The sequence below is a fragment of the Myotis daubentonii genome, chromosome 1, assembly GCF_963259705.1.
Source record: "Myotis daubentonii chromosome 1, mMyoDau2.1, whole genome shotgun sequence".
Classification (NCBI taxonomy): Eukaryota; Metazoa; Chordata; class Mammalia; order Chiroptera; family Vespertilionidae; genus Myotis; species Myotis daubentonii.
Genome location: NC_081840.1, coordinates 149,949,665 through 149,974,933, shown reverse-complemented (window position 1 = coordinate 149,974,933; position 25,269 = coordinate 149,949,665). Strand labels below are relative to the sequence as shown.

The 25,269-nt window shown below is 38.0% G+C and overlaps 1 protein-coding gene across 1 annotated transcript in view; it reads right to left on the bottom strand.

The window, feature by feature from the left end:
- Positions 1-25,269, bottom strand: part of ENPEP (glutamyl aminopeptidase) — a 96,344-nt gene that overhangs the window by 5,516 nt on the left and 65,559 nt on the right. Inside the window, exons 12-18 of the mRNA XM_059662513.1 lie at positions 18,660-18,793; positions 18,497-18,552; positions 10,278-10,428; positions 8,670-8,743; positions 8,455-8,559; positions 8,196-8,366; positions 5,001-5,141 (exon numbers count right to left, since the gene is read on the bottom strand). Of these exons, the coding sequence (XP_059518496.1) occupies positions 5,001-5,141; positions 8,196-8,366; positions 8,455-8,559; positions 8,670-8,743; positions 10,278-10,428; positions 18,497-18,552; positions 18,660-18,793 (832 nt within the window). The remainder of the gene's footprint in view (positions 1-5,000; positions 5,142-8,195; positions 8,367-8,454; positions 8,560-8,669; positions 8,744-10,277; positions 10,429-18,496; positions 18,553-18,659; positions 18,794-25,269) is intronic.

The window sequence follows — 25,269 nt, the reverse complement described above, 5'->3', positions numbered from 1 at the left end:
TGCTGATCACTCATTACAGGAGCCCTGTCTCCACTGTGGGTGCAGACATCTTGTGACAGTGTGATGGAGTGAGGGTCAATTTGCATATTACCTCTTTATTATATAGGATTTATGTGATTCTTTACTTAGTATTGGTCTCCATCACTAGATTCTAAGATCCATGAGAACAAGGAACCAGGTTTGTTTTTCCTTACCATTGTATCTTAATGCCAAACACAGTGTCTAATACATAGTTGATGCTGATAAGATTATTGGATGAGAGAATTATAATTAAAAATTAGATATCAGGTTTCATGTATTCTAATAGCAAGAATGTTTTAAAATGACAACACTGGCTATTGGCAAGGGTTAGAAAAATAGGTCAATTTATTAGTAAATTTTTTCTGGGTAACAATTACTTCTAGTAGCCTAAAGAAAATGTCAAGGGCATTTAAAAGAAAAAGAAAAGATTCAGTTTCAAAGATGCCCATCAGCACATTATTTATATACTGGAAAGTTTAGAACAATACTGTTATCTAACAGCTGGAGATGGGCTAAATAAACTAAGATGTACCTACACATCATAATAATAAAAGTGTAATATGCTAACTAGACCAGACGTCCTTCTGGACAACCTTCCGGACGAAGCCGGGGCTGCGATGGAAGCCCGGGTCTCGGGTTCCTGCTGGCAGCCGGAGGGAAGTCTGGGTCCCGGGTGCCAGAGGGAAATGGGTGCCAGCAGCCAGGGGAAGGAAGGCTTACTCTTGCATGAATTTCATGCATCAGGCCTCTAGTTGAAATATAATTGAGCATTAAAAATAACAGTGAAAAAGCATACTTAAAGACATGGAGAGATATCTTATAAAACTATATGTATAATATGATTCCATTTCTGTAAATAAATAAATAAACAGCCATAAAAAAATGACCCAAGAAAAAAATCTTAGTGAAATTTTAGTGTGACAACAGGGTGGTAGAATTATGGGTGAGTTTTGCTTATCTGCATTTTGTACAAAACAACATCCTATATAATAAAAGCCTAACATGCAAATTGTCCCCTAAGACAGTTGTTCAACCGATGGTTAGACAGAAAGACTGGGACTTCAACTGCTCACTATGACGTGTGCTGACCACCAGGGGGTGGCACGGAACATGGAAGGCTTCGGCGACACAGCACTGGCAGTGGGCAGCAGTGAAGGTGCTGCTGGCCCTGATGGGCCCCAACGAGAGCAGGACCACGGCAAGGTGGTGAAGCAGGTGAGCGGGTAGCACCAGGCCAAGGTTGGTGCGAGCAGGGGCCCAATTTCCCTGCTAATCACCCCATAGATGGCGACCAGCCGCAGCGGTGACAGGGAGTGGGGCCACCACCAGACTCCCAGGTGCTGAGGGAGCCAGGTGGAGGCCCGGCCCCGACTAATAACCCCACAGGCGGGATGGTGGAGCAGGTGAAGGGGCGGTGCCAGGCCAAGGTGGATTGCCAGGTGGGGCTGCAAGGCTGGGGGTGCAGCCCCCCAAGGGACCCCACCCATGCAGGAATTCATGCACCGAGCATCTAGTATACTCATAATAAGAAAATAGGGACTTAGGGAGATGGGGGGACTGGATGAAAGAGGGTGAAGAGATTAGCCAAAAACATATAAGCATAGCCCATGGACACAGACAACAGTGTGGTAAAGGCTAGAGGGAGAGGGAGGCTGGGGCTGGGTGGAGATGGATAATGGGGAGGAAAATGGGGGGGCATCTATAATAGTGCCAACAATAAATAAATAAATAAATAAATAAATAAATAAATAAATAAAGGAATTTAAGAAAGGAAAGTTGTTATCATGATATCCTACAGATTAACCTTCCATAATTTCTGTAATATTTGTTGTATTTTGTTCTTAGAAGCTAAAAATTAAAGGATATATTTGGGAACCAACAATGAATGGATTGAATAAAAACTATAACTACCTGTATAAATATTAGAAGTATAAGAACAAAATATGTTCATTCCCAAGAAACCAATATCACATAAAGTGTATCATTTAAGGAAAAATACATTATATACTTATTACATTGATTAGTTTAAAACTAAAATAAGAATTTAATTATATCTTAAATATTCTGAAATATAATTATATAAAAAATAGTCTTCTTAGACTCAATATTAACTGAAGTATTATTGTTTCCCAAAATAAATGATTTTGATATATACAAAACTTTTATTAAATTATTTTGCTTGTGAGATAGTGTTTAAATGGCTTTAGTCATATTCCATTGACTTAATATTTCAGCTATAGTCATAAATTAAAACCATACTTTTCATACCACACTACTGATTTATTGGGTTTACCCAACTTCACAGTTTCATCTAAGAGTTTAGTGAAATAAAAAAAAGCAAAGAATAAATTCTGAAGAATCTTTGGAACTTTGTGGTTAAGCCTCAGACTGGAAAAAACATTAGTGGTGTGGCCATCAATTGTCATAAAAATCACATGACAATAACTTTATAAAAAAACAGCTTATTTATTTTAGAATGACAATAAATTGCTCATAAAATGGAGGCAGTAAATCCACTCATTTTGAAGTCTGGAAAATGTTCAAGAGTTTAGAAATAGTTGGATAAAACTTGGCTAATTTATGTTTAATTTGTCACATCCAATTTTAATAGGAATATTCTATTTATTCAAACTAACCATAATTAATATTGGGCATTGTGTGTGTCCAACATGTGGTTATTACATAATGTTGTGCATTAGGCAATTTGAAATAATACCCAATGAGAATTAGATCACTAGACTATGAAGAAATATTAAAAGCCTTGGGTGAGCTAGCCTTTGGAGCTAGCACTGGAAATTGTTTATCAATTAATTTTCTTGAAAAAAATTCAGTATTATGTCTAATAAATTTATTTTAAGGCCAGATGTTTATGACTTTTATGGCAAGGTAACACCTGATTTTATTTGTGTTTTGTTTTTAATATTTTTATTGATTTTAGAGAGGAAGGGAGAGGGAGAGAGAGAGACAGAAACATCAATGATGAGAGAGAATCGTTGATTGGCTACCTCCTGCACACCTCCTACTGGGGATGAAGCCCGCAACCCAGGATGTGCCCTTGACTGGAATTGAAACCCTGGACCCTTAAGTCTGCAGACCCACGCTCTATCCACTGAGCCAAACTGGCTAGGGCAACACCTGTTTTTTTCTACTTCTTAATTTTTAAAGAGGAATAACAATGAACTAATTTTTTAAAATGAAAAATGCATTATTTGAAATAAATTACAGAGCTATTTAAATAAGCCTTGAGAAATACTCTACTTAATAAACAATTTGCAAAATGAACATAATTTACTTATCTTTTCACAATAATTCAAAAGTAAGCATTATTCTTTATCTACATAGGTTTCTTGCAGTATATACCAAAAAAAAGTTTTATAGTCTTTTCAATTAAAACAAAATATACAGTATTTGTCAGTAGGCATATACCTTTCAAAATGGAAGGTATCATATTTCGTAATATGAAATGTTACCCCCAGATAACAACATGTTCTAAATAGGTAGGTTTATTAATTCTAAACCAAGTATTTTATTGAAACAGCTAGAGGCCCGGTGCACAGATTCATGCACTGGTGGGGTCCCTTGGCCTGTGGGGATTGGGCCGATACCGGCTCTCTGACATCCCCCGAGGGGTCCTGGATTGCAAGAGGGTGCAGGCCAAGCCGAGGGACCCCACTGGTGCATGATCAGGGCTGGGGAGGGACCGCAGGAGGGTTCCAGGGCATGTCCGGCCCATCTCGCTCAGTTCCGATGCCAGACCCCAGCAGCAAGCTAACCTACTGGTCTGAGCGTCTGCCCCCTGGTGGTCAGTGCACACCATAGCGACCAGTCAAACTGTTGAATGATCTGTTGGACACTTAGCATATTAGGCTTTTATTATATAGGATTACAAACAGATGAACAGAACATCATGTGTGCATGCTCATAAATCAATCGATCTTCATAGAGATGGATGAACTATTACAATCAATCATTACAAGAATAGAAAAGGCAAAATATTATCACCAATAGGTAAAAAGCAATGTAGAGTATCTTGATTGAGAGCTAGAGATTTAATCTGGATCTTATAAGAATAAGAAATGTGAATCATTCTAATGGCACTCTGGTGAATTGTAGGGTAGGAAAAAGAATACAAATAAAAGTTATCATCGTAGTTAATATTTCTGATAAGGCAGTCAATTAGGCAGTGCTGAGGGGAAGACAGATGAGATTAGAAGGGGATAACAGAGGCTATTTCCTGGTGTGGGAATTATAGACAGTGAAGTGCTTTTGGCCAATGTTTTTATATTTGTTTGGGATACATAGTCTATATTCTATTTTATACTCTGTAAAAGAAATATCTTTTTAATGGAAATAAGCATTAAATTTAGAGGCTCAGAATCAAGAATAGTAATATTTCTTTTGTATGGGCCTGAAAAAATAAAACATTGGGGAAAGCAACTCTTTAGTTAATTTTCTATCTTACATTTTAAAACTGTTATTGCCTGGGAAGTGGTTTCTTTTTAAGAACTTTTCAAAATACCTAAAGTTTAATTATCTGGTCAAGGGAGATAAAAGCTATCAATCATATATGTTCAGTAGGATATAGGACTCTGATGTGAACCCAGGTCCAGGAATTCTTATTTAGTTTTCATTAAATATTCATTAAGAACTAAATATGTGCCTGGCATTATGCTAGGTGCTATCACAACAGGCAGAATTATATTAACTTGTTTTAACCAAACTAAAAATAATGTGATTTAGGCATCTCTTCAGATTTCAGAATTCTATAGATCCGGTGGAAACAATACTTTCCAAAAAGAAATTATGCTGAAAATTAATTAGTATATTGCTTCCCTGGAAGGGGAAAAATCCATGATCCATTACCTCTGGTGATATGCCATTTCAGATATTGTATAGATGTCAGAGAAAGTACAGTAAAGAGAAAAAGAATTGTAGATAGTATCCAACAAAGAGCACAAAACATTATCTGATCATCCCACCTGTTGACTAGATATTCCCAGTTGAGCTGTATCCAGTTCCAGGCCATGCTCTTCCCATAGCTGTTATATGAGATATATCGGATCACTGTAAACACATCCTGACTTTTAATAAGGTTTGAGTCCTTGAGCAAGTCCAAATACCTAAGAGAAGCCAAAAATTCAAAATGAACGTTTAATGTTCACCCTTAGCTGAATTCCAATAGAACATAGCTTTCATTCCTGTAATTCAATCCTTGAGGAACTAAGCGACAAACTTAATTAAATATGACAAATAAGAAAACACAATTTAAAATTTTCTAAAATATTTAACTGTTTTTATTTTTTAATATACTTTTTATTGATTAAGATATTACATATGTGTCCTTATCCCCACGTTACCCCCTACTCCCCCCCGCTCATGCCCTCACCCTCCTGTTGTCCGTGTCCATTGGTTAGGCCTATATGCTTGCATTTAAGTGCTTTAGTTGATCTCTCCCCCTTACCCCCACCCTCCCCTTCCTTCCCTCCAAGCCCCGACAGTCCAATCAATGCCTCTCCATCTCTATTGAACTGTTTTTATTTATTTTTATTTTTTAAAATATATTTTATTGATTTTTTTACAGACAGGAAGGGAGAGGGATAGAGAGCCAGAAACATCGATGAGAGAGAAATATCAATCAGCTGCTTCTTGCACACTCCCTACTGGGGATGTGCCTGCAACCAAGGTACATGCCTTGACCGGAATCGAACCTGGGACCCTTGAGTCTGCAGGCTGACGCTCTATCCACTGAGCCAGACCGGTTAGGGCTATTTAACTGTTTTTAAAAAATAACCTATGATTTTTGAGGACTAGTGAAATGTAAACTACAGGAATATTAAAACTTTAATTATTTTGAAAGTATTAAAAACAATATAAAAACACCATTTTAACTATTAATTATTTGTGACAACCTGGTAAATCTTAAGAATATCATGCTAAGTGAAACAAGTGAGACAAAAAAAGTCAAGAACCATATGATTTCACTTATATGTAGGATATAAAACTGAAAGCAACAAATGAACAATCAAACAAAAACTCATAGACACAGACAACAGTATAATGGTGACCAGAGGGCCAACAGGGTGAGGAAGGGTTGTAAAGGGTAAAGTGGGCCAAATGTATGGTGATAAAAGAAGATTTGACTTTGGGTGGTGGGCACATAATGAAATATACAGACGATGTACACTTGAAACCTATATAATTTTATTAACTAATGTCACCCCAATAAGTAAATAACAAAAATAAAGAATAATAATTGGACCTATTGAATAGAAGCACTTTATCCACTTAGAAGTATTAAAAAGAAGCCAATATGTTAAGAGAAAGTATTTATAGTCTAACTAGAGCCCCGATGCACGAAATTTATGCAAGGGGCTCAGACCTTGCAGCCCCACCTGCCTCAGTCAGCCCTCGCAGCCCTGGCTTCCTCTGGAAGGTCGTTCTGCTGTTTGGTCTAATTAGCATATTAGCTCTTTATTATATAGGGTTTTCTGTGGGATAGAAGTTGCCTTATTTGTTCTTTCATAGATTGTACAAAACAAATTCCTAATATAACCTATGTGGTTAGATTAGTTTATTATAATTATACTATAATGCAAATAAGTCCAAATCAATAGATTAAGTGACCAAACCAATAGATTTGTATTAAATTTATGTCATGGTTGTATCTAAAGGGAATATCTCAACATGCTGTAGACTATTGAACTTCCAGAAACTGCACTGGATTGGGGGCCTCTGAATGTTTGTGCAATGTATCTTTTACCCTCTAATTCATAAGAGCCTTAGTAAGGCATTTAAGTACTTGCTAATTCAAGTAATGGATCAATATGATGTTCTGTGGACTGTCAAGATGATCAAGTTCTTGGTGGACTATCTTAGAGCAGTGAGCAGGAGAATTGACTGCTTTAAGATAGTGTATTGTTGAAGGTGTATTGTTGATCCTGCCAGGTAAAAACAGTTTCTGGTAGTTCTTACAAATTGATTATTGCATAGTAATTTATCATTTATATTCTGCCTCTCCCATGAACCTGTATGTTTCTCAAGGGTAGATATCTTATTCATTTTTAGTCTCACACTCTATATACCTATACATAAAAAGGACAACAAAAGATTTGGTTAAATGGCCCAGCTGGTTTGGCTCGGTGGATAGAGCATTGGACTGCAGACTGAAGGGTCCCAGGTTCTATTCTGGTCAAGGGCACATGCCCAGGTTGCAGGCTTGATCCCCAGTAGTGGAGGCAGCCTATCAATAATTCTCTCTCATCATTGATGTTTCTATCTCTCTCCCTTTCCCTTCCTCTCTGAAATCTATATCTATATCTATCTATCTATCTATCTATCTATCTATCTATCTATCTATCTATATATATATATTTTTTTAAAGATTTGGTTAAATGAATGAAGTAACTGAGAAACTATAACTAAGCAAAAAAAAAAATGAATTAAGGCAGAAGTCAGTTGACTTGTGGCATAGGTGTGGAGTAGAAGAAGATTCATAGAAAAGCTTCAAGAAATCTTTATACCTTTTGAGTGAAATGTAAATAACTTTATTTGTGTGTATGCATATTGTGGCAGACACTCCTCCTCTGCTGACAGAAACTGGTTTTGTTCTGGGCTTGTTCCTTGACTGTAGAAAAACTAGAGTCCTACCCCAGCCCCAGAGTATCATGATTGACCCAAATCAGTCAAAGGAATTTCAGTTCATCCTAGTCCACAGGTGACCATGTGGCAGACCCAGAGTGTGACCCAGAATGATCAGGAATGCCCAGTTCTGGATAAGGAGGGGAAGGGAGAGAGCAGACCTTTCAACATAAAAGACAGGGGAAACTCTTTTGCTCCTGTCCTTCTTCCACTGAACATATATGTATGAAGACAAAATGTTTGGAACTCTGAAAGTCATTAGACATCCAACAGGTTGAGGATGACAAAACAGAAAGGGAAAGACCCTAGCTCCTCGATGAAAACTGAAAATTGTTTTCCTCTAGAACTTTTTTGTATGAGATTACATTTCTTTACTATTTAAGCCACTATTACATATAGTTTGTTTCTTGCAGGGAAAATAATTGTTGATAGATTTTCTTGGAAACATACTTTAATAGCATCTATAAGAGACTGTGATGTATAAACCAAAAAATACAATTGCTAGAAGTAAAAAAAAAAAAAAAGTTCTAATTTACCTTGACAGAAGAGTAACATTCTTGATAGATGCTAATGAATACAGCAGCTTTTCTTTTTCTTGAGCTAATGGAGTTTTTTGATATTGATCAAGAGTGTAGTTCCATGAGGTCTCATTGCCAGAGTTCTGCATCCCATAACGATATACCAGAAGCCTGAGATTTACAGGAATCCTAGAAGAATAAACAGTGTTTCAGAGATTTCCATTGTTCGTTTTGCAGTTTAAAGTCTTCTGGAAATGAACACACGGTGAATAGTCACCTCACAGTCCCAGTGATCCACTGCTGAAATAAGTGGGAAGCGTTGCCCAAGGCTTCTTTGTCTCCCACCTTGCATGCGAGCCCTAATACAGAGGCACGGAGTAACCTTAGAAAACAAAGACAAACAAAGCTGGGCCTTGAGTACTTTTCAACACATTTTAAAACACACAAACAGATATTGAATGGATATTAGTTTAAAAATGTAAAGAAAATAACTTTGTGAGGTGGTCTCCAGTGTCATCCCATGTCAGAGCATCTGCAACCGGCTTCACCTGATCTCGGAAGTATTCCTGAAATAAAAGCACCACGTACCATGAGTAACAATTCATTATTTATCAGCAGTCTTTCAGCTATTATAATGTACAGCCACCCTCCCCCCACCACCATTATAACCTTTTTTCCTACTAGTTCAGAGGACTTTGGGCCTGTCATTAGGAAGGGATGCATTCAGTTCTTTATCACATTGCAATATTGCTTCAAGGTAAGAACATCCTGAACATTCTCTTGTGTTTTACCCAACTTTGGGTTAGCGTCTCTTAGCTTCCACTTCTTGTGAAATAGAATAACACTTGACATACTTGCTCAAGTACTGATGAAATATAATCTTTATCTCTTTACCATAGGCAGCCAAGTGCTAAGATCTTATTGTACAAAGGAAATTAAAACTCACAAATATAAATCATTTGTCCAAGTTCTTTCATTTACTAAGTGGAAGAGCCAGAGATTCGAATCCAGAATTTGTTTAAAATTACAAGTGTCTTGCCAAAGTGCTACAGAAATCACAAAGCAAAGTATTTGTAATGACTATCTCATAATAAAATCTCAATGTGGAAATAACAGCAGAAATATCTCTCTCTATAAAAAGCCAGTGACTGGAACGCCATAACGACCTGAATGACTGGTCACTCTGACGCCCACTGTGGCCAGCAAACTGGCCCAGCAGGGGGGTGGAGCCAGCAGGCCAACCTCCCATGGCCCCTCTCCCCACAGCCCCGACCCATGCCAATAGGGGGTGGGGTCAGCCAGCCAACCTCCTGCAGCCCCTCCCTCCACCTGACACCACCACCCATGGCCCCTCCCCCAGGCTTCTGGCCCCTGCTCCCACCCACTGCCCCATTCAGGGATGGGAGCACTTGTCCACCGTCCACAGCCCCTCCCCACTGTGGGCCCCACCCTCAATCAGCCCCCACCACCTCAATTGGACTGCGGCCCCTCCCCCCACCCAGCTCTGTCCATGATTGACCCCATTCCCCATATCAATCAAGGGTGGAGCTGGCCAGCCAACCTTCCATGGCCCCTCCCCTGGAGACTGACTCCCAATCGGTCCCTGCCACCCCATTCAGGGGCAGAGCCTGCCAGCCAATCGCCTGTGGCCCCACTCCCCAGCTGGCCCGGCCCTGATCGGGCCTGATTGGGGCAGGCCTGCCTGTGCATGAATTCGTGCACTGGGCCTCTAGCAATGTTATATTTTGGGAAGAATGAATTCATTTTGACCTAGATGAATACAGTAAAAATAGGATCTAGTTAGCATCTATGATTTAAAATGTTGCCTATTTTAAATGAAGTATTAATTATTGGATTCCTTATAACACTAAAATATACATTTAAGGGGTATATTGAACCAGAAATATTGATACATTTCAAGCTGAAAAAATAAATAGCATCTCTTTGCTTTGAAAGGAAAGTCAAGCCATTGTACTTTCCTTTGATTTCACTTAGAAAGGAAGATATGTTCTTGTCTCCCAGGAGCTTCTTCCCTCAGAAATTTTCCTATTCTGCTAATGACTAAACATTTACTTTCATAAGAAATGCCATTCACATCACCTCAATCATGGGGTATAGGTCTTTATCATCTTCAAACATGCTAATGATATAGGTGACAGCTGAAATAACTCTCTGCCATGGTAAAAAGTCCTTTTCCATTTTGAGATACTTGGTCAAGTTCAGAGCCACCTTATAATTTAGAAGTTGAGCTCTAAGGAAGGAAAAACAAAACAGTTAATTAAAAAGATAAATTAGTTTCCATTTAACTCAAAGAACTAATATGGGGACTATAGAATTCAATGTTAATGAGAATCCTTCTATTACATGATTAATAAATGCATGTATGGTTGAAGCCTAATCAAAGAGATTTCCTCACAGTGATATATTTTCAAATGTCCAATAGTAAAGGGGAAGACAGAACATTAAGATACACATTTGAAAAATCCCTGTGGCAAAATTTCAGATGAAACAAAAGCCACTTAGCTATGTCGTTAATATTGGTGAATAAAAACTTTTAAATTTTAGTTGCATAAGCTAATTATAATGGCCAAATACACCATTATAAATGTATCTTATTGAAATGATTTGAATTTGAAATGAAGAGGAAACCTGAATAACAGTACTCACAAATCATGAATGCTTAAAACATTTCAAGTGCATTTATACTTCCTATAAGACATCTCCTTTTTTATACATTTACCAATAATAAGGCTAAATAAAAAGTGGATTTTGTTCCTCCAGGAAATTTGAAGTTACTTTTGACATTTCAAAGTTTAAAGAATCCGCCGAAACCGGTTTGGTTCAGTGGATAGAGTGTCAGCCTGCAGACTGAAAGGTCCCAGGTTCGACTCCGGTCAAGGGCATGTACCTGGGTTGCGGGCACATTCCCAGTAGGAGATGTGCAGGAGGCAGCTGATCGATGTTTCTCTCATCATCGATGTCTCTAACTCTCTATCTCTCTCCCTTCCTCTCTGTAAAAAATCAATAAAATATATTTTTTTAAAAAAAAGAAGTTTAAAGAATCCAATATCTTCCTCCTGAAAAGAGATTCTAGAACCTTTTGAAATCATGTTCTTAGAAAACTGTCATGCTTCAATTTCTAGCCCAAATTTATGGGAATCTTGTTTTTCCAAGTTACATTTTGAAAGTTTAAATTAAAGAATACATTTTAAATTATTGAATTAGTAATACTGATGCACTGAGTGCTATTATGTTTGAGGTCATTTTGTGAATAAAGAATAATGTAATTATATCATGACTTCTTCCTAAGAGCTTGATTAGAGGATGAACTAGCATTGGACAGATAAGTGTTAAAATCTTTAGCATCATATGATTTTTACTAATGAGATATGATACAGCGTTTTCTTTTCAGTTCAGAAAGCTGATTTCTCATTTCCTGATTTGATTTAGAAGGGGTTATATTTTGGATCATTCAGCCTCCCTTAATAAAAGAATAAACAATATTGAGAAATGGAGTGTTTTATTGAGAATGTTTATTAAGTAAAAAATATAGAAGTTGTGTTAACATGTGAAACTTGATAATTTTCTAATTTTAATGATTTTTCTATTTTCTTTGAAGATAGAGCAACAATCACATCTAATCAGTGTTTTCTTAGTATACTTTCGAAGAATAGTTGTTGCTCTAAGGATCAAATTAGCAAAGAGGTTAATGAAATTTTAGGAAGAATGGCAGATAACTTGGTCAGAAATCAAGTGGGCTGCACATTTCTGGCAGGTGAAAAGATTAGAAGGGTCTTGGCTACAAGGACCAGAAGAATTGGGTAATTGGATACCATAAATGGAAGGAGGGGATCTAATAATTCACAGATTAGAGGTCCTAAGTATTATGTATTCAAATGTTAAAAAATCAATATCTTGTCTTAGCATCTTATTTTTCCAGCACACTTGATAGCTTTGCAATAGTTCCACTTTGATATCACTCATTTTCTTTAAGTCTAAGTCATAAGGTCAGAACACTGCACTGGGAGTGAATTTTTGATGCTTGATATTATAGATGATAATATTTTGAGAATTAAAATAATGTACTCTGCAACTCTTATGCATGGAATCAGTAGTATTTGATATGTCAGAGGAAAAGCAATACCATTTAGAACCATGATTCTCAAATTTGAACATATATCAGCAACATTGGAAAGTTGGTTAAGTCACACACTCTCGGGCCCCATTCCCAGAAGTTCTGATTCAGCGGGTCTTGAATAGGGCCTAAGTATTTGCATTGCTCACAAGTTGCTAGGCGATGCTGATATTGCTAGGATTACATGTGAAGAACTGTCTTTTTACAACAAAGAAATCTATAGTGCCCTACCCAGATCACCTTACAATGTTGTGTTAGCTCACAGCTACCACCTTCTTCAGGCAATAGCCCTTGGCCAAATACATCTATCTTGCTTCTAAGAGGTTATGCAGCCTTCACTCCTGACCATAAATCAATCATCTGATTCAGGAATGCCACTAGCCAGCCTGCGTCTCTCTAGTTGGTCCCACTCTGTGGTACAACTCAAAGCTTCCTAGTAGAATCTGGCAAAGCTAGATTCCAAATGAGACCATATATTTGCTCAGCTTTTCCTCCTTCCCCATCATGTTTATTGAGGTATGAATTCTCTACCTCAAGCCAGCACTCTTCAATAACCACAGGTAAAGAACCCTCATTTCAGACTCTGCACCTAGGGAACTCCACCTAAGACAGCATTCTTACTCAACTTTGAGTCTCAAGTTCCATTTCTTTTTAAATCCATAGCAAACAGCAGTTCTGAAAGCCAGGCTTGAGAATTTTCTTTGTTCTAAAATCTTCCATTTACATAGTGAGAACCCAGCCTGAAGGACTCAAATCAGAATTTTCCTATAATTCAGAGTGTAGAGAAGATGGAGGCTGTAACTCAAAGAAAGCTCCCACCGGACTCAATGGAGAAGAAGAGGACTAAGAGGTCCTCCTATCTCTGGCTGAGGCATGGAGGAAGTTTGAGGAATCTTATATCAAAGCTTTGTTTCTGCTTCCCTGGGTGTGACTTGAAAAGACTGCACAGTCCCCAACTCAGAGAAGCCCAGGTTTAGCATGGTGTCTTGGTAAACATGGCTCTTGACTGGGGCAGTAGAACAATTGAGAGAGGTGCCTCAGTGGATGGAACTGACCGACATTCATGAGCCTTCAGGTGGTGTGGAGAGTTTTGGAAAGTTCCCATGTATCTGGTCTCTTGACATTAACTTGCCAATTAAATTCAGATTTCCGGCTTAAAACAGTCTCTTTGCTATCAACTAGACCCCATTTTATCTCTCCTCATTTTCCTACTCCCCCTTTTCTTTAAAAAATAAAAAAAGGCTGCTTGGCCGGTGTGGCACAGTGATTGAGCATCAGCGCATGAACCAGGAGGTTATGCTTTGATTCCCAGTCAGGGCATATGCCCAGGTTTCAGGCTCAATCCTCAATAGGGAGCATGCAGGAGGCAGCGGATTGCTGTTTCTATCTCATCAATGTTTCTATCTCTCTCCCTTCCTCTCTGAAATCAATAAAAATATATTTAAAAATAAATAAAATAAAATGGCAAAGCTGATCATCTTGACATGGTTGATGTTCACCTGGAGATCTTCACTTGCTAACCTGGTCTTCACCTTGCATATCATTGGAGCCACTGGTCCTTAAAACCTGGCTGGAATTCTGTCTCATCCGTGGCTTAGGTGGTCTGTTAAGCTGTCGTCTGTGCCACTCTTTCCTCACCCAGAAACTCCTGCTCCCACTCCTGGGTTTGTTAGCCAGCCTTCTGCTTTCCTTTATGTTAATCTTGACCCATCCCCTGGCTTTTGCACACAGTGGGCTGCAGAGCACAACATAAGCTATTGAAAAGGATAAAACCTACTGCAACAGCTGTACAACAAAGGATTTTTTCTGTCTCAGTTTTGGCAAGGCCCCCAAACTAGGCCCTTTGGCCTATTCTCCAAAGCAAGATGCAGGCCCACCAAACTGGAGCTGACATGGTCAGGAACAGGTCTTGTGACCCTTTGCTAATAACACACCACCATCCTAATGAAGAGGTTGGAGTGGCTAAGGGGGAGAGAGTGACCTTGTAGAAGAGGGCTTTGAGGAGTGCTGTCAGTGTACTATGAGGTTGTCCCTTCATATCAAGCCTAGGAAATGGGGCCTTTAATGGGAACACTTGAATAATTTAAAGGTGTATCCTAGAGCTTGGAGGCATAGTGGTCTGGTGTCTTACACCCCGAGAAACCTATAGGACGAGAGGCTGTGTCTGGCTAGTGCTCTGATCTCAGAGTGAAGAGATGGGGCTGCCTGGGTGGCCTGTCCTTTTCAGACTTCATCGGGGCACAGGATGGATGAATACTTGCTATGGACCAGAATGGGTCAGTGGTGTTCCCCTGCCCCTCAAAGTAACTGAAGGAGAAACACCCTTGGCCATGGAATGGTGTGAGCACAGAAGGAGGAGAGTCCATGTTAAATGTCACAAGGTCTAGAGGAGCAAAAGAAAACTGCATGTTGGGAGTGTTCCTCCCTTCACCTGCTCTCACTGCCTCAACGCTGGAGGAACCAGAGGCAGCATAATGAGAAGTAGAAACTTCACACAGGAAAATGGAGAGAAAATCAAGCACATTGTTCCTGGGGGGCTGGAAATAACTTTAAATGACATTGAAAATGTTGATGGTTTCATTGGGCTGGGCATTTGATGAACTGAGACTGTTTGGGAGACTCAAAGTGACTGGATGAATTTTTACTCCCTATCTTAACGAATGTGTCCAGCTAGATATTCCATCTAGGGCAGTAAGAGTACTAGCTCCTCAAATCTGGGGACGGGGGAATCAAGAATACATGTATTTTTAGATGCACCCTTTCAGTCCTGCTTATGAAACGTGAGTTACATTTCTTTTTAAACACCTGAGAAGATCTGCATAAATTCTAGTCCCACCACAGGCACTTACCTATCTAGCTACACATTTCTCCTTTTTTTTTTTCCTGCCTAACATTTAGACTGGTCTGGACCCATCTCTAATAAAACTGGTGCAGTCTGTCCCTCTCTGGGTCCTGTTTTGCAGAAGGAAATTGGACAATAGCTCAGTAGCTAAGGTCATAACTCAGTTGTCTCCTGGACTGGTTATTGTGTGATTCTTGATATTTTTTGTTTTTCTAGTGTGTTTCACTTTCTTTCTTTCTGAAGCTCTTCAAAATGTTACGGGGCATGGCCAAGGGGCTGAGCAAATGTGAGAAAGTCTCTCACTTGTGCGAGTTATCGGCTTAACACACGGTTGAGAGAACTGCTCAAGAGGCTTTCGCTCCTTAAAGCACAAAGAACTGTGTATTGTGTTGTGATGGGAATTAAGCTATAAAGATATTGCAATCTCTGTGTACTTTTTAACAGCAAAGATGCTAAGCTTTGGAAAAGATCATTTTGTATTCACAGGAGAGTTTTCCTAAAAAAAAAAATCTAAGTGGTTCTATTATGTCTTAAAATATTGATCTTCTTTCATCACTTAATTTCCCAGGTCTACTCAGTGCCTGGTACAGAGTAGGTGCTCAATAAATATTTATTAAATGAGTGACTGACAAACTGTAATATAATAAATATACAATATAGTCCCCCCTTTTCCATAGAGGATATATTCTACATGTGTGTATGTGTATTTTCCTATATGTACATGCCTGTGAAAAGTTTAATTTATAAATTATGCACAGTCAGAGATTAACAACATCTGCTAATAAAACAGAACAATTATAACAAAATATTGTAATAAAAGTTACGGGTCAGACTCCAGTAAATCACAAGTAACTGAAACTGTGAAAAGCAAAATCTCATCTCGAATAAGGGCCGACTGTAATTAATTTGTTATATGTTCAGGAGATTAAATTTGGAGATTCACTATAGGGGATTATAATGTCTATTACCTATAAAGGGAATCTACATTACAAATTCAGAAGAACTTTTCTACATAAATGCTTCTTTGTTGCTACTGATCAATGGTGGATGTATTTTTACAATGTATTGAGCACTCTCACAGGCCTTAAAGGCCTGCCATGCTTTCATTGCTTTATGTGCATTACCTCATTTATTCCTCAAGAGTCTTATAAAGTCATCTTCATTTTGCTAATAAGGAAATTAAGCCAGAGAGAAGTTAAGACACTTACTCAAGGTTATACCGAAGCAGGATTTTAATCTGGCTCGAGAACCTGTTTAACCCTATAATGTTCCTCCTTAAAAATGTCAATAAAGAGGACATACAGGTGGCTCATAGACTTATGCAAAGATGCTCAATGTCACTAATCATCAGAGAGATGCAAATTAAAACCACAGTGAGATGTCACTTCGCACCTGCTGTAATGGCTACCATCAATAAATCAACAAACAAGTGCTGGTGAGGATGTGGAGAAAAGGGAATGCTCATTGCACTGCTGATGGGAATGCAGACTGGTGCAGCCACTGTGGAAAATAGTAAGAGTTCCTTCAAAAAATAAAAAATGGAAATGCCTTTTGACCCGGAGATTCCACTTCTGGGACTATGTCCTAAGAATCCCAAACCAACAATTCAAAAGAATATATGCACCCCTATGTTTATAGTAGCATTATTTACAATAGCCAATGGCCCATCAGTAGATGAGTGGATAAAAAGCTGTGGTACATTTACACAATGGAATACTATGCAGCTATAAAAAATTTGAGACAGCATGGATGGACTTGGAGATTATTAAGTGAAATAAGCCCATCAGAGAAAGGCAAATACCACATGATCTCACTTATATGTGGAACCTCATGAACAAAATAAACTGATGAACAAAGTAGAAATGGAGGCATGGGCACATGGAACAGACTGACAGCTGTCAGAGGGAAGTGGGGAGAGAACTGGGAGAAAGAAGGTGAAGGGATTAGCCAAAGAACATCTATACATAACCCATAGACAAAGACAACAATGTGGTGCTGGCTAGAAAGAAGCGGGGACAGGGGCTGGTGAAGGCAGGCAAAAGGGAGATGGAAATAGGGACACCTTTAATAGTGTCAACAATTTTTAAAAAATCCTAAAAATAAAAATGTTAAGAACATTTTCTGATTTCCAGTAGTCTACCGAGAAAGTCTGGAGGCATACTCTCCTATGCCTTTAGTGTTTTTACGCTATCCTTCCAGCCACATACTCAGCTCCTATTTCATGAACATTCACTATGGTGTGTCACTGTCAGGAGCTGGGGATAAAATAAAGAGGACCATGATCTGGGTGCTCACTCTCACGATAGTTCCAGTTTGGTGAGTGAGATGGACAGTTACTAAGCAATGGCAATACATGTTGTGGGAAAATACCCAACCCAAAGGGCCACTGGAGGCTTCCTGAGAAAGTAGCATCTCCTTCTCGCTACATTGCTCGTATCTAGCATGAAGCCACTACACAGCCAGCAGAACGAGTTAGCTGTGTCCCTCGCTCCTACCAGTGTCACAAATCCCAACAAATACTTGTTGAATTAATGGAGCTAGGCTACCTGAAAAAAAAAAAAACCCTCAGAGTTACTATGGTTACTCCTCCATTCTCCCAATCTGTGTTGATTATTTTTTAAATGTAGATTACCTTCAGGCCATGAAAAAAAAAAGTCAAAATTTCTAATGGTGTCTTAATTCTGATCAGTCCAAGAGGACAGCGCCTCATTCTTCTTGTCCCAATGACCTGAACAAGATCTGATGACTGTAGCAATACAACTCTTACCATGGGCTTCAGTTCACAGAAATGAATTTATGAAACACATTGTTTGCCTTTTTACTAAATTAAATTAGGAAGGTGTACTTTTAAGCATTTGAAAATTTCACTCATAATTAGCTCAAGATTTGATATAGACAAACCCTGCTCGAAGTCAACAGTATAAGTGAGCCGAAGCCCATTGTAAAATTTTTATTGCTACAGTCATCATTAGTATTAAGGGCTAATATCAGTATTTTGGCTATGAGGATCATATGAACTTCACACACACACACACAAAAAAAAAACACGTTAAAGAAAACAATAATGTTATAAATAGTTGCTTTGGATATTTTAAATTAACATTCACTCTTAAATTCTGTTTTAACTCGTTAAAAAAATTTGTGACAGCCAGCGTGGCTCAGTGATGGAGCGTTGACATATGAACCAGGAGGTCATGGTTCAATTCCTGGTCAGAGCACATGCCTGAGTTGTGGGCTCAATCCCCATTGTGGGGCATTTTATATATAAAATTTATATATATATATAAATTTTGTGACAAAATCCACGGTATTTTAAATGATCTACCTCATTCCAAAACCCACCTTGCCAAGGCAAAAGCATCATCAATAAAACTTGCACGGTCAGCAGAAGAAAAGCCCTGGGAAGAGAGAGAAAAAGAGGTAAGAAATGTGATTCTTAAAGCCAAGTGTTAAGATGCTGTTCTTAAAACAAAAGTAAAACAAGTCCCAGTCATTGCTTTCTTACCGTGTGGTTGGAGGAAAGACTGGTAATGATCAGGTCCCAAGTTGATACTTCATAATTTACACGATAAAACCCAATATGATCTGGGTTTATTTTGAGAAAACCATTTCCAGAATTAGGAGGCTTCAAACTGATTCCTGTGGTAGTAAATAAGCAGTAATGATAAACACATTTGCATATAATGTAAACACAGAGAAATTAAACCCAGAGGGTAAAGAGAACAGAAATATGAGCTCAAAAAGTTGAGTTTGAATTGGATCCAAAGCCTAATTCTAATTTAGTTGCCCAACTTTAAAATGTCACTGTAGTGTGTAAGCTGAAAAAAAGGGGAATGTAAATGAGTGTCCTGTAATTTGTGGCTTATACTTTTTACTGGCAGATGTTTGCTAAATAATTTTGTGCTTATAAATCCTTCAATAAGAGAAAATGCCAATAAACAAATAAGTCATAATGGATTAATTAATTACCCAAAGAATATTCACTAGCCCTAGCCAGTTTGGCTCAGTGGATAGAGCTTTGGCCTGCGGAATGAAGGGTCCCAGGTTTGATTCTGGCCAAGGGCACATGCCTGGGTTGTGGGCTCAATCCCCAGTAGGGGGCGTGCAGGAGGCAGCCAATCAATGATTCTCTCATCATTGATGTTTCTATCTCTCTCTCCATCTTCCTTCTTCTCTGAAATCAATAAAGAAATATATTTTTAAAAAGGAATATTCACTAGAACACCTGGGGAGGGGACACAAATGTAAACATTTAAAATAATATTCTGTTTGTTAAAAATCAATATTCAGATGGATGGAAATGGCTATTGCTAAGCAGAATAATAATTTGAGAATCAGTAACTCCTTTAAAATGTTAAGAAGGCTTGCGATAGAACTGAAATCCAAACACGACATTCTTGATTTCATAATCCATTTCATACTTGCTCTTCCAATTTCATTTATCTTTGTAAAGTCTTCTACTTCCTTATTCCAACTGATTACATAAATGCCTTTTCATCGATGGATTTTCTGAATTAACTTTCTAAAGTAACATCCACTATGTACAAAAGGCTCTAGTAAATAGATGTTAGAAGCTCAACATTGAATGAATAGAGACTTATGTTTTAAATATATTCTTAAAATAACAGTTATGCCCTGACATGACCAGATTTGTGAGGCCCTACTATACTGTATATATATTTGCAGGGACAGTGTACAATCTAAATAAGGGTGTGGGAACACTTAGTATGTTTGAGGAACTACGCATAGTTTGATGTAGTGACTGTAGGGTGTAGGACTGGAAAATAGGAGATGAGGCTGGAAATAGCGCTGGGGCTTCTGTGTGAAGCCATGTTAAAGGACCCATAGGCTGAGAATGGTGAGATGGTAAAGATTTTTTTTTAGCAGGGAAACAACATGCTTAGGTCTGTTATCTAGAGAGATAATTTCGATAGTGGCATGACATACAACTTGGAAGGAGATTCAAGAGTCCACTGTAATAATCTAGGGCAAGAGAGAATGAAGGCTTACACTAAGGTGGAGATGATGAAATACAAAAAAGATGACATATTCAAGAAACATATTACAGGTAAAGTCAACACAACTCTTCTTGTGACTTGATGCGGATAGTTAGCAGAGGGGAACACGGCTTGCGTGATTTGACGAATAAGGATGTCACCGTTAGAGAATAGTGGGAAAGGAATCAGTTTGGGAGGAAAGATAACTTAAATTTTGGAAGTGTTTGCAAGGTTTGGAAGATATTCAGGACTCCTTAGTTTTTCATAATATATATTTGTACCCTCTTCAACAAGACAATACGTTTCTTTAGGACCTTTCAGAGTAGGCGCTTGACAAATTATAAACTTTTACCTCACTCTTGCAGTATTTGTCTTTCTTTGTCATTCTCCCATGGACAAGTTGTTAAAAGGAAGTTAATCTTTTGGCAACTGCACACTTTGAATGTTTGTATCAGGAGGAGAGCCTCTTGCTAAGCACAGAGCCATGTGTTGCAGGAGAAAGAGCATGGGCTTAACGAGTCTGACAGATCAAGGATAAAGTCCTTACTCTGTGACTTACTAGCTGTTTGATCTTGGCCAAATCACTTGACCTCTCTGTGTCCCAGTTCACCACGAGGGAAACAGGGATAAAATTCCCTCACAAGGCTGTTGTGAAGATTAAATAAGATAACATAGTAAAGTGTTGGCCATACAGTAATATGTTCAACAGATGGTAGCTCTCCCATTATTATGAAAGGGGATATGCCTCCGGTTATATAAATAGCAAAGCAAATATAAATAACATTGAGAAGTTCCTGGCAATCCAACTAAATGCTGCAGTATTTTAGTGTGCTTTATATATACCTAGTTAAGCCTGTCTAAAGTTACTGTGATTTTTCTCGCTTTATAGATGAGGAAGCTGAGATCCAAGAAATTAGTAGTTAGAGACTTCTGCAAGAAGCAAGTAGTTCATGCTTCTTGCAGAAGGTGTCAACAGCAAAATGCTATTGGGTTGTTTAGTGACATAATGAATAATTAGAAGTAAAATACTGATCCTTATTCCAGATGGCATACATGTTACATTATGTTTTTATCTTGTGTGTGTGTGTGCATCTTTCAGATACATGTACATACAAACACACAATACACATCATAATAGAACCTTACTGTTTTTATGACTAGTAATCTTTTTCATTTGAAATGATATTGTGAACACCTGTAATGTAATTGTTTTATATACATGAAAATGTAAATTTAATGGTCACATACTCTATCCCTCGGTTTATGAATTACTTTGTTTTGTTCCTTGCTAATTTTATGCACAAAAGTGTTGAATGAATTATTTCTAGGTACTTGTTTTTTCTATAAATTTGTTATTCTTTTCTTCTATTATTTTTCTAGATGGTATACTAGTAGAAGATGAATAATTATCTTTTAAAAATTTCATGCAGAGGTTATTTAATTTCAACCCAAGTAGATTTCAATAACAGGGCACACATAAAATTTTTTTCATGTACTATTTTATAGGAATAATTATAATAAACTTTAGTCAACTAGACAGCTTGTAATAGCCTAAGATCCCTGAAAAAGAAACATTTTTTTGTGTGTGATAAAAATGCTGTGTTTCAATACTCATGTGAATTATTTTTTAGTGTAAAATGACGGTAGTTCTTATTAAATTTTGTGTATCACTTAATAGTAAAAAAGCTGAAAGATACAAGGGTAGTGCTTTTAACTAATGACATAAAAATTGTACTAGAAAGCTAAAAAGTTTGAGTACAATGCACTATCAGGATTTGGGGTCAAGAAGAAAATTTCAATTTCTGGAACTAAGACTAACATGAAACATTATAAAATAGATTACTTATCCCTTTGTGGTAAAGTTTTCAACAAGTTACTTATTTGAGAAAGTATTGATTGTGTCCCATCCGAATTTCAGCACATGGCCTAGAGAATGTCCCAGAAAAGAAAGGTGTAGTATTAATATGTATTATATAATAAATAGGAATCTGGAAAAATGCAACCTGACTAGGATGGTAAAGGATTATCACTGGCAGTGGTTTTGATGATGAGGAAGACATAATTGCAAAGAAGAGTTAGATTGTGAATATCTGTCAATGTGTCTCCAGTCAGCCCAGGGAGGCAGGTGCCCAAGTGAGCTGGTATATATGTTCCAAGTCTTTTGACATAGCTGTTCCTATAGAGAACAGTATGTGGCAAAGACCTGTTAGTTACCTAGCACACTGTTCCCTTTTCCTCTTGGGTACACAGCTACACAATATTTATTAGCCTCCTTTGCAGTTAGGTGGCAATATATGATTGAAAACTGGCATAAATGTGGGCAAAAGTAATAAATGCTCCTCTCCTAGACCAGGTCCCCCCATTATCTTGCTCTGTCATCCGGCCAAATGCAAAAGATTCAGCAGGTAAGTCCAAGATGGGGGGTGAGGAGTGGGGGAGAGCAGTGGAGTCATAAGAAGAAAGAAAACAATTTCTAAGTCATTATTTGGGGGAGAGCCACCTAGGAGAGATGGCAGGTCAAAAACACTTCCATTGGACTATTGCATGAATAAGAAATTTTTATTGCAGCGTCACTACTAATAGCCTTTAAATGCCATAATTAGACTCCTCTGTTTAATGCAACATGTAAGACTATCACAACTTGAAACCTCTCAAATAATTTATCAACACTTCTCCAAGGAGGACATACAGAAAGCCAAGAGACATGAAAAAATGCTCAAGTCACTAATCATCTGAGAGATGCAAATCAAAACGACAATGAGATACCATCTCACACTTCTCAGAATGGCTACCATCAACAAATCAACAAATAACAAGTGCTGGCGAGTATGTGGAGAAAAGGGGACCCTAGTGCACTGCTGGTGGGGATGCAGACTGGTGCAGCCACTGTGGAAAACAGTATGGAGTTTCCTCAAAACATTAAATATGGAACTGCCATCTGACCCAGTGATTCCACTTCTAGGAATATATCCTAAGAAACCCAAAATACCAATCAGAAAGAATATATGCACCCTTATGTTTACAGCAGCACAATTTATAATAGTTAAGGTCTGGAAATAGTCCAAGTGCCCATCAGTAGATGAGTGGATAAAAAAGCTGTGGTATATTTATATCATGGAATACTATGCAGCAGTAAAAAAAAACAACAACAAAAAACAGAAAGAATCTCTTACCCTTTGAGACAGCATAGAGGGACCTGGAGAGTATCATGCTAAGTGAAATAAGTCAGTCAGAGAAAAACAAGTATCACATGATTTTACTCATATATGGAATCTAAGTAACAAAATAAACGTATGAACAGAGTGGATCCAGAGACTCAAAGTATGAAACAGAGTGCAGAATCTTGGTGGAGGGTTGAAGATTAACCCATGGGTGGGAGGTAATCAACCATGAACCTTGTATGCATATATGTATGGCCCATGGACACAGACAATGGGGTGGTGGGGTTTTGGGGTGGGAGGGCAGGGGCAGTCTGAAGGGAGTCAATGGGAGGAAAAAAGAAGATATATGTAATATTTTCAACAATAAAGAATTATTGAAATAATAATTAAATAAAATAATTTATCTACCTTAGTTCTCTCTTGACCCTAATTAAGTGAACTTTCTTCCTGGAAGAGATAACCTAATTGCCTGACAGAAGTATTCTGGTTCACTTTGGCAAGTGTATCTTTAGTTCTATAAATTAACAAATAGCATTTTCATATACTTGACTTATGTGAATAAATCTTCCAAGACTTTGTTGACCAGAGCTGAACTCATGAAACTGAGCTTCTGAACCTGCAACAATGAAGCATTAATGCTCCAATCAAGATTCAAACATTCCATGAGGCTCAACTTGAAAGAATAAAGAAAGTCCGCTGCCCTAGCTGGTTTGGCTCAATGGAAGGGTCCCAGGTTCAATTGCGGTCAAGGACAGGTGCTTTGGTTGCAGGCTCTTCCCAGGTCCGGGCCCTGGTCAGGGCTCGTGCAGGAGGCAACCAATTAATGTGTTCCTCTCACATCGATATTTCTCTGTCTTTCCCTCTCTCTTCCACTCTCTCGAAAAAAACAATGGAAAAATATCCTCTGGTGAGGATTAAAAAAAGAAAAGAAAGTCTCTTGTTCGCTCTTTGCTATTAAATTTAAAAATATATTCCCATCACTATTTTGAGATGAAATATTTAAATATAACTACTATCAAATTTTAGTAATATCCTATTTATATGACAGTCATAATTTGGTGACTTAAACCATCCAGAATGGATTCTCAAACTTGAAAGAGTTATGGACAGTCATCACAAGGTCATGATGAAGGATTATGCCCTAGACCAGTGATGGCGAACCTTTTGAGCTCTGCATGTCAGCATTTTGAAAAACCCTAACTTAACTCTGGTGCTGTGTCACATATAGGCATTTTTTGATATTTGCAACCATAGTAAAACAAAGACTTATATTTTTTATATTTATTTTATATATTTAAATGCCATTTAACAAAGAAAAATCAACCAAAAAAATGAGTTCGCGTGTCACCTCTGACACGCGTGTCATAGGTTCGCCATCACTGCCCTAGATCCCCTCCTAGACCCTATGTGTTTAGGAATGCCTATTTTAAAGTATTATGTTTTAACAAGATGGATGATCTGATTCATGTGATAGGCTTCGATTCTTCTAGAAGTTAGAAAACAGCAGATTAGAAACAAAAAGGTGACAGACCACTAAATGTCGATGCACTTACAAAAGTCAAAATAGGAGCTACTAAAGATAGAAGCATAAAGCCTACACAGGTAATGAGTAAAAGCACAGCAGTACGGGGGCAGACAAGCCATCATTATGCCGTGACTTACTCAACTCTTAGTAAGTGTTAGCGCTTGCATAGCTTGCCTAGCCCCTTGCTGGTAATAGGATGGGCAAGGGACAAGAAGCATGACGTGTAGTTTGTATCTTCAAGGAGCTTGTAATTTACTTAAAAAGAAAAAGCCAACATACACCACTTAAACAATAATTACGTTGTTTAAAATATAAAGTAATAAGACTAAGAATAAGGATTAATAAAACTGGCAGCATAAAATACACTATAGAAGGCAAGAAGAGACATTTTTGGGGGCAGGTTAGAGTAACCAGAAAAGCTTCCGTGATAGA